General features: G+C 52.1%; 2 protein-coding genes across 12 annotated transcripts in view; one reads left to right on the forward strand and one right to left on the reverse strand.

Annotated features, from left to right (window-relative positions):
• Positions 1-16,542, reverse strand: part of mycbp2 (MYC binding protein 2) — a 104,766-nt gene that overhangs the window by 60,946 nt on the left and 27,278 nt on the right. For all 11 annotated transcript variants that reach the window (XM_064311761.1, XM_064311757.1, XM_064311758.1 and 8 more), the window contains 10 exons: positions 16,009-16,251; positions 14,949-15,020; positions 13,788-13,884; positions 13,589-13,662; positions 8,171-8,309; positions 7,649-7,725; positions 4,746-4,950; positions 3,952-4,116; positions 2,923-3,081; positions 1,862-2,066 (listed from right to left, as the gene is read on the reverse strand). In XM_064311761.1, coding sequence (XP_064167831.1) covers positions 1,862-2,066; positions 2,923-3,081; positions 3,952-4,116; positions 4,746-4,950; positions 7,649-7,725; positions 8,171-8,309; positions 13,589-13,662; positions 13,788-13,884; positions 14,949-15,020; positions 16,009-16,251 — 1,436 coding nt within the window. The remainder of the gene's footprint in view (positions 1-1,861; positions 2,067-2,922; positions 3,082-3,951; positions 4,117-4,745; positions 4,951-7,648; positions 7,726-8,170; positions 8,310-13,588; positions 13,663-13,787; positions 13,885-14,948; positions 15,021-16,008; positions 16,252-16,542) is intronic.
• Positions 11,724-13,242, forward strand: LOC135241246 (putative protein FAM47C). The gene is given in 4 exon segments (XM_064311467.1): positions 11,724-12,308; positions 12,310-12,405; positions 12,461-12,773; positions 13,235-13,242. Coding segments are annotated over 4 exon segments (1,002 nt in total).

Raw genomic sequence — 16,542 nt, forward strand, 5'->3', positions numbered from 1 at the left:
ACACACACATACACACACACACACACACTTACACTCACATACCTCAAACCTACAGAGCAGCCGCACACCCTGAGGACAAAACACACACATGCACAACACACACAGTGCTTACACCTCAAACAACAGAGCAGGCGCACACCCTGAGGGCAGAAGACACACACACACACACACACACACGCGCTGCAGAGCAGCTAGATACTGCTGAAAGACTCAAACTGCAGAGGTGCAGAAACTGCAGCGCCTGCAATGTGTCTATGACAGCCCGGCTGATTACAGCCTCAGATTTCCTTTAGTAAGCAAATAGGAGCGCACAGAATATCATATTATTAGCGTTAAATATTTACACTCAATATCACAGCACTTCTCTGCCCATTTAAAGAGAGGCAAAACACAGCCGTCCTCACTATTCCTGTCTGCTATGTCCCTACCAGACTGACACAAACCCTGATATTATTCAGGGAAAGAATCAGTATTAAAAACGATCCAGTGGCTTATTTACTCCACAAAACGGTGTGGTGATGTTTGTAAGCTGTGGGGGGTGTGATGGCGGTGTGATGGTGGTGTGAGGGCGGTGTGATGGTGGTGTGATGGCGGTGTGATGGTGTGATGGCGGTGTGAGGGTGGTGTGAGGGCAGGGTGGATGGTGTGATGGCGGTGTGATGGTGTGAGGGTGGTGTGAGGGCAGGGTGGATGGTGTGATGGCGGGGTGATGGTGTGAGGGCGGTGTGAGGGCGGGGTGATGGTGTGATGGTGTGAGGGCAGTGTGATGGGGTGATGGCGGTGTGGTGGTGTGATGGCGGTGTGATGGTGTGATGGTGTGAGGGCGGTGTGAGTGGTGTGATGGTGTGATGGCGGTGTGATGGTGTGATGGCGGTGTGATGGTGTGATGGTGTGATGGCGGGGTGATGGTGTGAGGGCGGTGTGATGGCGGTGTGAGGGCGGTGTGATGGTGTGAGGGCGGTGTGATGGTGTGAGGGCGGTGTGATGGTGTGATGGCGGTGTGATGGTGTGATGGCGGGGTGATGGTGTGAGGGCGGTGTGATGGCGGTGTGATGGTGTGAGGGTGGTGTGAGGGCAGGGTGGATGGTGTGATGGCGGTGTGATGGTGTGAGGGCGGTGTGAGGGCGGGGTGATGGTGTGATGGTGTGAGGGCAGTGTGATGGGGTGATGGCGGTTGGTGGTGGTGTGATGGCGGTGTGATGGTGTGAGGGCGGTGTGATGGTGGTGTGATGGTGTGAGGGCGGTGTGATGGTGTGATGGCGGTGTGATGGTGTGATGGCGGTGTGATGGTGTGATGGCGGGGTGATGGTGTGAGGGCGGTGTGATGGCGGTGTGAGGGCGGTGTGATGGTGTGAGGGCGGTGTGATGGTGTGAGGGCGGTGTGATGGTGTGATGGCGGTGTGATGGTGTGATGGCGGGTGATGGTGTGAGGGCGGTGTGATGGTGTGAGGCGGTGTGATGGTGTGATGGCGTGTGATGGTGTGATGGTGTGAGGGCGGTGTGATGGTGTGAGGGCGGTGTGATGGCGGTGTGAGGGCGGTGTGATGGTGTGAGGGCGGTGTGATGGTGTGAGGGCGGTGTGATGGTGTGATGGCGGTGTGATGGTGTGATGGCGGGGTGATGGTGTGAGGGCGGTGTGATGGTGTGAGGGCGGTGTGATGGTGTGATGGCGGTGTGATGGTGTGATGGTGTGATGGCGGGGTGATGGTGTGAGGGCGGTGTGATGGCGGTGTGATGGCGGTGTGAGGGCGGTGTGAGGGCAGTGTGAGGGCGGTGTGAGGGCAGTGTGAGGGCAGTGTGATGCCGGTGTGATGGCGGTGTGAGGGCGGTGTGATGGCGGTGTAATGGCGGTGCCGCTCACCCTCCGGGCACCCTGTCGGGCCGGCCGCTGCTCACACAGCTGGCTCCGTAGCCGGTGCAGTCTCCACACACGGTGCACACCATGCACTGGTCCAGCTTCCACTTGTGAGCGCCAGGCTGGCACATCAGAGACTTCTCCTCCTTCTCCTCCAGCTCCTCCTCCAGGTCCTCATCCATGGCCGTCGCCATGTTCTCCACCCCAAAGCCTGCAGAGCACGAGCGCACAGTTACACACACATTACACACACAGTTACACACACAGTTACACACACATTACACAGTTACACACACAACACACAGTTACACACACATTAAACACAGTTACACACACATTACACACAGTTACACACATATTACACACACCGTTACACACATATTACACAAACCATCACACACACATTACACACACATTACACACACAGTTACACACACATTACACACACCGTTACACACACATTACACACACAGTTACACACACATTACACACAGTTACACACACATTACACATACAGTAACACACACATTACACACACCGTTACACACATTACATACACAGTTACACACACATTACACAGAGTTACACACACATTACAGACACATTACACACACACTTACACACACCGTTACACACATATTACACACACATTACACACACAGTTACACACATATTACAGTCACTGTTCTCCACAAACAACAATATAGTACTCTTCTACAGTATGACTACTGTATTATGTCATGCTAGCTACTCCATATGAGGTCATTTTGTGTCAGCAGTTGGCTATACACCAGTTTCCCATGTGATCTTCGGAAAAAAAAAATTATAATGCGAACACACACACACACACACACACACACACACACGATTGTAAGCTTGTGGCAGATACTCTATAATAATGCACAGCTACATTCTGCAGAATGTTTAGGTAGGGCGCAGGTGTGGGGTTGAGTCAGGGTGGAGGTGTGGGGTTGAGTGAGGGTGTAGGTGTAGGGTTGAGTGGGGGTGGAGGTGTGGGGTTACGTGGGGGTGGAGGTGTGATGTTGGTGCTATGATGCCGTGTTTACCTTTCCCCGTCTGGCTCATGGGCCCGGTGTCTCGGCCACACTGGCCCTTGTTGTTCACCCCAAACGTCCACACCTCCCCGCTCTTAGTCAGGACGCAGGTGTGGGCCTTCCCCATCGCTACCTGAGTTACGAAGTGACCCTTCAGGTCCGTCACCTGACCTGCAGGGGGAGGGCACAGGACAGAGAGGCGTTAGGACATCATCCCCACGGCTTCTACTGCAAAAAGCATGCTACTGAGAAAAGAGAAACCCAGGTTTATAACACACACTGGGGGGCTTTCAACTCTTCTGATGCACAGACCCCCACCCAGGCTCAAAGGCATCCAGGGGACCCCACCACAAGTTAAAAAGGGTTTTAGTCAAAAAACACTTTCACTAAATCAGGATATAGTCATTGTATATAGTCTGGTCATGGACCCCTACGGCACCTTGAAGAACCCTCTGGTGGACCTGTGCTAATAACTGTGCCCAGGAAGTGATCCTCATACCAGGCTGTGCGGTACTGGGATCACTTCCTGGGCTGCAGCTGCATGCTGATGCACTGAAGCTGTTGTTTTGTTGGCGGGATTGGCGGTTATGCAGAACGCGCTTCATTTGAGCGGGCTTTGGTGATTCACTACGCTCAGAGCACCAAACTGAGCAGAGTCAGCCGAGCCAGAGCTGTTTATACCACACACAGGACTGACCTGAACACCACACCGCACAAATCTCAAGCTCTTTACCTCCACATCTGCTCTGAGGCGCTTCTGGAATACAAAGCAGCCTCTGATCCTTTGAGAGGAAAACCGAACCGCATCGCAGGACAGGGCTGACATTACTCTCTCTGCCGAAACCGATTTTTAGAGTTCTGACAAAGCAGGGGCCCTGATCTTTACGCGACCGTCTGACTGCCAAACAAAAGGCTCCTCCACAGACGGAACCGAACCCGCCCTGTGAGGGTCTCATCGAACCGGCGGAGCGGGGGAGTGACAGGTGAGGAGGACGTCGCCGGAGCGACCGGGGCCGAGGATTCTGGGAAGGGCACACTCACAGGTGCTGTCGCTGTACACGGCGTCCTTGCCGAACATGTAGAGCTCGCCGTCCTTGGTGACGATGCTGCTGCTGCCGTTGTTGCAGGCCGTGTACACCGCCATCTTGGCCTCCAGCTTGATCATCTTCTTGGGCTTGTAGGGCTTGGGCTGCCGGCGGCTCTTGGCTGTGGGGACAGAAGGGCTCAGAGTGAGCCGGGCTGTGCCGCAAAGTTACTTCAGTACAAAGGACAAAGGACAGGTCCTTCGTGATGGTGAATTGTGCTGCCCACAACAACTGTATGACTCGTTTAAATACTTTTCTGGACAACAGTGGAGTTTTTTTACTACCGGTATCTCTACGCTAGATGGACAGTAACTGCCAACAGGATAAATTCATTGAGAGTTGGACAGAAACATTATTGGTTTTGGTATTTTCATAAGATATGTTGAATATACTGGAAAAAAAAGTAATATTACAGGTGTTACCCTTTAAGGTGTAATGACGTGTCGTTAATTTCTCTGTAATTAAACCACAGGCCATGGAATTAGCCACGTGCCAGATCTCACAGAGCTCATTAACTTTACGGGAAAAAGAGATGAAGGCCGATCGGTGATCAAACGTAACGAGCACTTTAAACACGGCAGCAGTGACCGAGAGGAAATGGCTGCCGGCGGCCATGTTGGTTATTTTCCACAGGCCTCGTTAAGCAGGCGGCCAGAGCAGACAGGGACAGAGAGAGAGAGAGAGAGAGGGACAGAGCGATCGAGCTGAGGAAGAAGAAGAAGAAGAGGAGGAGGAGGAGGAGGCCCTTACTGGACTCGCCGTCCTCCCCCTTGCTGGCGGAGCCGGTGAAGAAGACGCTTCCGTCCTCGGCCACCAGGAGCGCATGCGAGCCATCGTGCCCCACAGAGAACTGCACGATCTTCGGCGACTTGGTGACGGGAAGCTCCACCCACTTCCCCGCGGACGGCCCGCCCTGCTTGATGCCCAGACTCTGGTACTTCCCCGTGTAGTAGATCTGCAGAGGGGAGAAGAGAGGGACTCAGGGCACTGTACACACACACACACACGCACGCACGCACGCACGCACGCACGCACGCACGCACGCACGCACGCACGCACGCACGCACATGAATACAGACAATCTTTCGAACACAAACACACTCTTTAAGACACACGCGCACATACAGACACGCACGCACATGAACACACACACGCTCTTTCAAACACACACACATGCGTACATACACACATACACTCTTTCAGACACACACACAAACACACGCATGCACGCACGCATGCACACATACACTCTTTCAGACACACGCACACAGCACAAAGGCTGATACTGCTATGTGGAATAACACTGCATGAGAAACGACTCCGTAGAGAGGGAGCGGTAAGCGAGAGCAGTAATCTTTTCACTGCCTGCCTCCCATACTAAATCTGCCACTATTTATGCTGTGTGAACACATGAGGCCTCCACAGCCCTGGCCTGCAGTATTATACCTGAGACCTGAGCCCCACACCACCTGAGCCCCACATCACCGCCTCCTGCCTCACCCCCGGCCTGTCAGTGCTAACGCAGAGTAATACGGCAGTGATGTTCACGAGTCATTCGGACGCGCGTTTCCCTGGCGACAGGTATAAACTGCCACTCTGCAGGTAGCCGAGCTCCAGACGCGCGTTTCCCTGGCGACAGGCATAAAGCAGCATTCCGCAGGTAGCCGAGCTCGTTTTAGGGAGATGTGATTTATATCAGTCGAGCTGGTCCTGCACATCTCGTGCTCCAGTGTCCATCCTAACGTCCTGATAAACGACTTCCCTCCGATCGGCAGGAAGAGGCCAGGACAGCCGGGACCTTTCGCCGTGAGCGGGCAGCTCGTGCCGGAGCGGGACTTCGGTGAGAGGGGCAGACAGAGAGCCCCATATTTCTGCCGGAACGAGACAGCCCAATCTAGCCGTTAGCGCAGAGCGAGGGCTGGGCGGCCGGACTGAGGCTAGTGACGGGCGTGGCAGCACGGTGAAATATGAGCACCTCACCTCTGGCTCAGGTGAAACGGAACGCTTCTGCGCCAGGACCTGACATCACAGACACACACACACACACACACACCTGCACGCACACACAGCTTATCCACAGAGCCACAGGTCACCCGCGGCTATTTTTAACAGCCTCACACTCTAAACAAATACCCTCACAAGAGCGCTCAAGCCTGTTCCACAGCACACCTGCTACAGGTCTCACACACACACACACACACCTGCACACACACACACACACCTGCGCACACACACGCGCGCACACACTGCTACGGGTCTCACACACACACACACACACCTGCACACACACACCTGCGCACACACACGCACTGCTACGGGTCTCACACACACACACACACACACCTGCGCACACACACGCACGCACACACTGCTACGGGTCTCACACACACACACACACACACACACACACACACCTGCGCACACACACGCGCGCACACACTGCTACGGGTCTCACACACACACACACACACATGCGCACAGACACGCGCGCACACACTGCTACGGGTCTCACACACACACACACCTGCACACACACACGTGCGCACACACTGCTACGGGTCTCACACACACACACACCTGCGCACACACACGCGTGCACACACTGCTACGGGTCTCACACACACACACACACACACACACACGCACACACGCACACACACTGCTACGGGTCTCACACACACACACACACACACACACACACCTGCTACAGGTCTCACACACACACACACACACACACACACCTGCTACGGGTCTCACACACACACACACACATTGGGCTTCTCTCTCATCTTATTCAAAGCACAGCTGTGCTTCCCTGCTCAGTTGGAAAGAGGAAACAATGAAATTACTCGCAGTTAAGTGTGTAACCTGCTCCCTGAGCTGGTCAAACAGGCGTGTAACCCGCTCCCTGAGCTGGTCAAACAGGCGTGTAACCTGCAGAATGAGCAGGAGGAACAGGCTCTCTCCACAGATGAGGGAGGAGCATTCTGAAGGAGCCAAGCAGAAAAGGCGTGGTGACACTCACTGGATCACACACGGGGGTAAAGACCTGAAGCCAAACTCCCACAATCCCAAGGGTCACATCACGTCTGCGAGAGCTTTCTATGCTCCTCCCCAGCAGGGGAATCTCAGGAAAACTGGCAACCCGTCCGGCCCATGAATACGTCTAAGAAGAAAGCCTTCACAGCTACGGACCTGCTACTCATACAGACACGCACTGACTCCTCCAGGCCACGTTATGGATGGTGCAGGTTAATCATCTGAAGAAGCATCAGCTCAGATACATTTTCTGAGTGACAAACGGACGTCTTCAAACCTGGGCTGTAGCAGAGCCTCATACAGACCTGTACTCAGAGGCACAGACAGTCCGTCAGTTTCCCTGGCACAGGTACAGACACCTGTGAGTATGATGCAGGCCAACGTCCTCGCCCAAACACACACACACACACACACAGACACACAAACACGCACGCACACACACACGCACGCACGCGCATGCACGCAGGCCCACGCCCACACACACGCACGCACGGACGCACGCATACGCGCACACACGCCCACACCCACACCCACACCCACACACACACACCCACACCCACATAGCAGTCATGCCTCAGCGTGTGGCCCCTCCCACAGCATTCCTGGACACCCACCTTTCCTGTGGCTGTTTTCATCAGGGCAAACTCCCTGCCTGCACCCAGCAATGCCGCCTCCTCATCGAACCCCGTGCCTGAGGAAAAACACACACACATTCACACACACGCGTATATACACACACACACACACACACACACACACACACACACACACAACACAGGTTAGTTGGGAGCCCACTACAGAAGCATTAAAACTATAATTTCTACAAATAAAAAGAAAATGTATATTTCCCCCCATACTCCCTCCTCCCTGACACAACTGTGTTTCCCAAATACTCTGACAGAAACACACATACAAACTGTCCAATACAAACAGACACACCTAAAAACTGCCAGACAGACAGACAGACAGACAGACAGGAGGACCAGGACAGAGAGGTTCAAAAGAGAGAGAGAGAGAGAGAAGGGTCAGAGATGGGTAAGAGGAAGGGAGGAGGGGAGAGAGGGAGAGAGAGAGAGGAGAGAAGAGGTCTAGCGGTGAACAGAAAGAGAGAGAGAGGGAGAGAAGGACAGACTCACTGATGATGTGCAGGTCCTTCTCCAGGTCAAACAGGGAGATCCCGCAGGCATGCAGACACTTGCGGGCCAGTTTGAGCTGCAGCTCCTGCTGCAGGGTGGGGTCTCGGCTGGTCGCATAGATCCGCACCACAAACCCATCCTGGGACACCAAAAACACAGCGTCGCTTAGCAACAAACCCGTCCTGGGACACACAACACGTTGTGTACCCGCAAACTCACCCGAACCCGCAAACTCACCCAAACCCGCAAACACACCGACTGTTCGACGCTTAACTATGCAACCCGCCTAACTACGGTTCCTTCAATGATATCTAACAGGAGTGGGCATGAGATCCAGAAACAGATATGTCCCTCCATCACCACCCCTCTTTTCAACAGCGAACCTCTCGCACCGTATCAATACCTCCAGTATCCATCCCTCTGCACCTGCAGAAAATGAACCGGGCTCCTCCAGCCAGGGCCCCCACACTCGCTCCACTGACCCTGACTGGCACACCTCTGCAGACCGCACCCCCTCCTGCAGTGACACCCACACCCAACACCCCGACTCCTCCAGCCAGGGCCCCTACACTCGCTCCACTGACCCTGACTGGCACAGCTCTGCAGACCGCACCCCCTCCTGCAGTGACACTCACAACACAGTCATGAACTCTTCAAACTGAGGGATCTCCTCAGGCAACATTCAGGCAAAACATTCTCACCTGCCCTCCGGCAAGATCACCGGGATGAATGCCTTATCCAGACCAGCAGGCAAACCGGACTGAAAACAACGAAGCAGCAAAGATGGCGGATACTGAATGAAATAGGCTGAAGACAGATTTACCCCGAAATGACACAAACGGGCTGTAGAGGGCATGAGAAAATGCCCAGTCCTGTTCAACGGACATTTAACTATTAACAGCATTTCTAGAAATAATTAAACCCAGAACATCCAATGGGATTTTATTCGATTAACCAGGAAATCTTGTAGTGCGATTTGTCCTGATTGTGTCTTTTTGGTGACGTGGGGTTTTTTGTATACAGGCAGAAAGTGCAATAGTTCGGGGAGACTCCTCAACACGGCCTTCTATGCATCACATGCGTATAGCCACCTCACTGCACACACTTTGCACCAGTGTACATCGCCATTAATAACATGCTGTAGAATAAACTGCATTCACTTTAACCTGCCATTCCTCTTTGACTCTTACCACTGCACACCTAGCAGTTTTTAGGTCCAAACATACACACAGAACTCAGGATATCTGCACATCGTAGTCACTTGCCTATACACTAGTGTCATAGCAGGATGCACAAGCCAGAGGCACGTCCTACCAAGATAGACAGCCACCCGTATGGAGCCACACTACAAGTGGACAGCAGTCTCCAGCTTCCATGCATAACTGTTAGCACAGAGGAAATATTTTGTTTTTGGAATCAGACAACAGAGATAACGTTAAATTAATCCCGTTCCAGTAGCACCGGGTAAGACTACACGCATTCCTTCACCACTCAGGTACCTCCACTGTTTGTGTATCTAAGGACTTTTCTTACAATCTCATACGTCAGGTTTGTTGACGTGTCAGTCACAGTGCTTGATGAAAAAGAGCTTGCAGGCTACGCTAGCTGTTCCTGTGTAACCCGCTGCTCACACATCTCATTCCCTAAATTCGTTTGGCTTGTCTTGCTGTGACGTCTTAAATCAGGCGTGCTCAATGCTGTACTACGCCAAACCGAAAACCAGCACCCACACCGGCCCTCACTGGGTTACACCGGCACCCCCGTCCCGAGCAAGGCCAGCTCTCAGGTGGAAACTCTCACCTGGTGCAGCACCTTCTTCACCATTATACCAGCGCAAACTCACAGGACACCCACAGCACGTTTGCCAATGCCACCAAAAACATCTGTTACAGCACTGAGGCATCTCCTCCTCGCTCACGCTGAGACCCATTACCTATTTATCAGAGGAGGAGGAGGTGAGGCAGACTCTAAACCAGCTGGTCACTCCAGCTGAAGGAGTCCATTCAGGGGCCCATCGATCTCAGGCAGGTCATTAATAACCACCACTTACTGCCCAGAGTTCCAGGCCCACTCGCTGCCACGGAAACCAACTCTAAAATCAGAGATGGCTTCTTCAGCTCTGTACACGGCAAGTCCTTACAACAATTAATATTTACTCAAATAAATACGCAGTTAAAATGACTGCATCGAGGGCCCCTAAATTCTGCACAATAACCGTTTCACCACGACGGTATTAAAAATGAAAACATGCCTTTTTTCCCACACCGCCATTTATTTATCGCACAGCCAATGGCATAATGCGAATTTAACTGGAAGTACTCGCTAACCATTTAAAGCAATAAAATAATATTGACTGGTGCTTGCAGAGTGCAGTGAGCCTAATTAATCAGCTGGCAGTGCGGTGTGGGCACCGCCAGACTCAGTGAGCACCAACGCCACTGGCACAGAGCATCAGGATAACGCAGAGAGAGAAACACACACTGCTTCCACTCCAATGCCCACAACACAGCGTCTGCCCAGAGCGGAGGGATTTACAGGCTCATTAACTACAGATGCACAGATTGTGCACAGGGTAGATCTATTGCATAGTAATGCTTTTTTTTTTTTTGTGTAACACTTTGGGTATGAGACTGAGAACAGTGCAGACTGTGGCCACTTCAGGTAACAGAAGGCGCCAGAATCGTGAGGTGTGAAATGGGGGGGGGGGGTGCAGCCGTGGGGCCCTGGGCCTTACATGGCGATGCGTACCTCAGCGCTGGCTGAAGCAGAGGCCTGGAGCTGCGGAGGGGGGGGGGGGGTGGGGTGCGTCCCCCACCCCCCCCCACCACCACACGAGCTCGTCCGCTGCATCCCCACATCCTCATTATGCAAATGAGACCGTGCGGCAGATGTGTACATTTCATATCATACACCCCCCACTCCCCTTCCGCTTTGCATAACAGCCACTGGGGAGAGCATTCACTCGGGGGGGGGATGGGGGGGGGGGTCTGCTCCGCTCTGACAGAATGATGTACAGCAGGACTGGGGAACAGCAAGCATCAGCTGCCAGCGTGTTCACTACAAACCCACCGCCAAATACCCGTATGAGTCATATTTACCCACCGCCAAATACCCGTATGAGTCATATTTACCCACCGCCAATACCCGTATGAGTCATATTTACCCACGCCAAGTACCCGTATGAGTCATATTTACCACCGCCAAGTACCGTATGAGTCATATTACCACGCCAGTACCCGTATGAGTCATATTTACCACCGCCAAGTACCCGTATGAGTCATTTACCCACCTCCAAATACCGTATGAGTCATATTTACCCACCGCCAAATACCGTATGAGTCATATTTACCCACCGCCAAACCCGTATGAGTCAATTTACCCACCTCCAAATACCCGTATGAGTAATTACCCACCGCCAAATACCGTATGAGTACATTTACCCACCTCCAATACCCGTATGAGTCATATTACCCACCACCAATACCGTATGAGTCATATTTACCCACCGCCAAATACCCGTATGAGTCATATTTACCCACCGCCAAATACCCGTATGAGTCATATTTACCCACCGCCAAATACCCGTATGAGTCATATTTACCCACCGCCAAGTACCCGTATGAGTCATATTTACCCACCGCCAAATACCCGTATGAGTCATATTTACCCACCGCCAAGTACCCGTATGAGTCATATTTACCCACCTCCAAATACCCGTATGAGTCATATTTACCCACCGCCAAGTACCCGTATGAGTCATATTTACCCACCGCCAAATACCCGTATGAGTCACATTTACCCACCTCCAAATACCCGTATGAGTCATATTTACCCACCTCCAAATACCCGTATGAGTCATATTTACCCACCGCCAAATACCCGTATGAGTCATATTTACCCACCGCCAAATACCCGTATGAGTCATATTTACCCACCGCCAAATACCCGTATGAGTCATATTTACCCACCGCCAAGTACCCGTATGAGTCATATTTACCCACCGCCAAATACCCGTATGAGTCATATTTACCCACCGCCAAATACCCGTATGAGTCATATTTACCCACCGCCAAGTACCCGTATGAGTCATATTTACCCACCGCCAAATACCCGTATGAGTCATATTTACCCACCGCCAATACCCGTATGAGTCATATTACCCACCGCCAAATACCCGTATGAGTCATATTTACCCACCGCCAAATACCCGTATGAGTCATATTTACCCACGCCAAATACCCGTATGAGTCATATTTACCCACCGCCAATACCCGTATGAGTCATATTTACCCACCGCCAATACCCGTATGGAGTCATATTTACCCACCGCCAAGTACCCGTATGAGTCATATTTACCCACCGCCAAGTACCCGTATGAGTCATATTTACCCACCGCCAAATACCCGTATGAGTCATATTTACCCACCGCCAGATACCCGTATGAGTCATATTTACCCACCGCCAAGTACCCGTATGAGTCATATTTACCCACCGCCAAATACCCGCATGAGTCATATTTACCCACCGCCAAATACCCGTATGAGTCATATTTACCCACCGCCAAATACCCGCATGAGTCATATTTACCCACCGCCAAATACCCGTATGAGTCATATTTACCCACCGCCAAATACCCGTATGAGTCATATTTTCCAGCAGAAATCACATGACTGTGTGAAAGACAATTTATTCTAACAAGGTGCTTTGCCTCCCACAACAAGTTGCACAGGATTCAATTTTGTCATTTAGTCAACAATAAATGAACAAAAATTATTAAGAAAAGAACATTTCACACGGCAATCAAACACCGCCATGTCAACAGCCAGAGGTACACAAAGGTACAAGATCTGTGAGATCAGGGGAGGGAAGAATTTCTGTGTTAAATAGGAGCTAATTATTGAAAAGGTTTCTCATTGAGGTTTCTATTAGACTGCAAAATAAGCAAAGCATTGTTGTACTATTACTATTAAAATATAATTACTCTGCATGGCTAATGTAATATCTGGTACTCAAGTGCAGCTGGAAAGACAGAACGTGCGCACACAGAGGGCTCTGGCATGCCAGCCATCTGAAAGCTAACAGAACCAGACCTCTCTCCCTCTCTCAGACCCCACAGTCAGCACTGCAGAGCGCTACACGATTGGCCGCTGCAGCCTGTCACCTGGCAACCCGGCAGATCCTGCAGCAAAGCCAGCCAATCACAGCCCAGTTATATACCATTCTCCCAGTCAAAGCACACGGGCTGGAACAGCCACAGAGGGAAGGCTGTCTCCATCTGACGGTCCGGCCAGAGAACCGGGCACTGCAGGCAGTAATATCTGCTCCACACGACTCCAGACTCCACACTCAGCATCTTACACTTTACGAAAGGAAACGTTCAGAGTCAAACGCAGAGAATGTGAATGTGATGGTACTCACATCTTTGCAAGCAGCGATTTGGTTGATGTACTCTCCATCAGTGAAGACGATGCTCTGCCCCTCAGCCTGCCCACCTTGCACATCAACAAGAGAGAGACACTGATTATTAAACAAGAAAGGTATGGGGTAATAGCGGGGCAGGGGTAATAGCGAGGGTGGGGTAACAGCGGGTGTGGCTGGGGTAATAGCGGGTCAGTACCAGGCATGGTGATGGATCCCTCCTGCTCCAGGGTCTCAGGGTTGATCTTGATCGCGCTCAAGCTGTGACTGTTCATGTCCCGATACAGCAGACAGCCCTATGCACAATCGCCATAGTTACACCATAGCAACTAAACAACAGCCGAAATCACCATGGGAACTAACACACAGTACGTTCTGGGGCCTTGACCGTAAGAGAAGGTCTGATCTCCTCTCCAAAGGCTCTGATGGAGAAGCACACTTTAAATAAACAATTCAAATCATCTGCCGATCAGATTCTACAGGGATATCTGTGTAGGTTACACCGTGTTGAGTCTACAGGGAGATCTGTGTAGGTTACACCGTGTTGAGTCTACAGGGAGATCTGCGTAGGTTACACCGTGTTGAGTCTACAGGGAGATCTGTGTAGGTTACACCGTGTTGAGTGTACAGGGATATCTGTGTAGGTTACACCGTGTTGAGTCTACAGGGAGATCTGTGTAGGTTACACTGTGTTGAGTCTACAGGGAGATCTGTGTAGGTTACACCGTGTTGAGTCTACAAGGAGATCTGTGTAGGTTACACCGTGTTGAGTCTACAGGGAGACTGTGTAGGTATACCGTGTGAGTCTACAAGGAGATCTGTGTAGGTTACACCGTGTTGAGTCTACAGGGAGATCTGTGTAGGTTACACCGTGTTGAGTCTACAAGGAGATCTGTGTAGGTTACACCGTGTTGAGTGTACAGGGATATCTGTGTAGGTTACACCGTGTTGAGTCTACAGGGAGATCTGTGTAGGTTACACTGTGTTGAGTGTACAGGGATATCTGTGTAGGTTACACCGTGTTGAGTGTACAGGTAGACCTGTGCTGGTATTTGCCTGGAATGTTCCAGAAACTCGACAGGAGTACTGGGGGATGTTTCATCAACGCTTGGTTTGATGAAAACAATTCTGTCTTTCAGGATCAAGATAAAATTCCCCAGATAACCCAGCAGACCACATAGGAATGATCGAACAGCGTTCAGTCTAAAGATCACAAGGGCCAGATCAAAGCGGCAGATTAATGCTGTGTTGACACGTAGTGCCCCTAGATAAGAAACACCTCTGAGTGACTCAGCGGGGGAGTGAACACAGTCAGGCGCCAAATTTCATCCCACCAACACAACGCCCCCTCAGAGCTCACCTGAGCGAACCCAAGCCACGACCTCTTCTCCTTCCGGTTCCTGATGCGGGACGTGGAGTTGTACACGTGGCCCTGCGACCAATCACACGTTAGAGACACAGATTAGAGACTCACGCACAGCCCAGTCCACCATCACTGAGCAAACTCATCCAGGGCTCCACACCGCTCCCATTTTAGAATAATTTACACCTGAAAACTGATGTGTGCTCACTGGAAAATTCATGCAGGAGCACATCTAATTGGGATGCATGAGCGCGCTCCTAAATTCTTCCAACTTCAGGGCAGACGCACTCCTTGGAAAAATATTAGTACAGAGCCACTAGTCTAGTTTACACTTCCTCAGCAAACATTTTCAAAACAGGGGACGAGCCAGAATTAAAATTTCCTAAAATGAAACTGAGAAAGAATTACAGATAGGAGGTTTTAGACTCAGCATGGATGGACTGTGTGTACCAAAAACAACTACACAAACACAATAAATTTACATCCAGTGTGACTTACCCAGATTACATTCATTTACACGTGATCCAGTTACACAGCTACACATGTACCCAGATCAGTCGGGTTAAGTAGCGTGACTGGGGAGTGTAAACGGCTTGGAACCCAACCTGTGACTGGGATCTGAACCTGCGACTGGGATCTGAACCAGTAACTGGGATTTGAACCTGTAACTGGGATTTGAACCTGTAGCTGGGATCTGAACCTGTGACTGGGAGCTGAACCTGTGACTGGGATCTGAACCTATGGCAGGGATCTGAACGTGTGACTGGGATCTGAACCTGTGACTGGGATCTGAACCTGTAGCTGGGATCTGAACCCTTGGCTGGGATCTGAACCTGTGGCAGGGAACTGAACCTGTGCCTGGGATCTGAACCTGTGGCAGGGATGTGAACCTGTGGCTGGGATCTGAACCTGTGGCTGGGATCTGAACCTGTGACTGGGATCTGAACCTGCGGCTGGGATCTGAACCTCTATGAGGCTGCGGCAGCCCCAGCGGCGGTACCCGCAGCGCACCATTAAGCCCCGCGCGGCCGCAGCAGTGCATGCTGGGAAGCCCTACCCTGACGGTGCCGCTGTAGCCAGAGCCCACTTTGTAGAGGCCGTCCTTGCAGAGCAGGTAGAGGAAGGAGCCATCGGTCTGCAGCTGGCACCGCTCGTCCTCGCCCACGGGCACCTCCTTCAGCGTCCACTTGTTCATCAGTGCCGCCCGCTTGATGCCGCTGCCCAGCCAGTCCTGGATCTGCACCTTGCCCACCAGCACCGCCTGCACGCTCCTCTGCAGCCCCGTCAGGATGGTGGGCACCTGCGGGACGGGGGGGAGCGTCAGAGCATCAGAGCGTCAGAGTGGCGGCCATCTTCTCCTCTCCGCCCCGCCTGGCACAGTGTGCTCCACACACTGCTAAACGCCAGCCCCAGTGCACACAAACCCCCCCCCCGCCAGGCCCCGCTGCCATCGCAGCTGGGTAATGCTGACGGACGCTGTTTCGCTTCACTGTGCGTTTCTCTGGGATGCTGCACTGTAAACACAGAGCTAAAGGGCGCTAGTCAGGAGCGCAAACAGGCCGCAGCTGAACTACCCCCCGGGCAGGACTTT

This window comes from Anguilla rostrata, chromosome 15, assembly GCF_018555375.3.
Source record: "Anguilla rostrata isolate EN2019 chromosome 15, ASM1855537v3, whole genome shotgun sequence".
Classification (NCBI taxonomy): domain Eukaryota; kingdom Metazoa; phylum Chordata; class Actinopteri; order Anguilliformes; family Anguillidae; genus Anguilla; species Anguilla rostrata.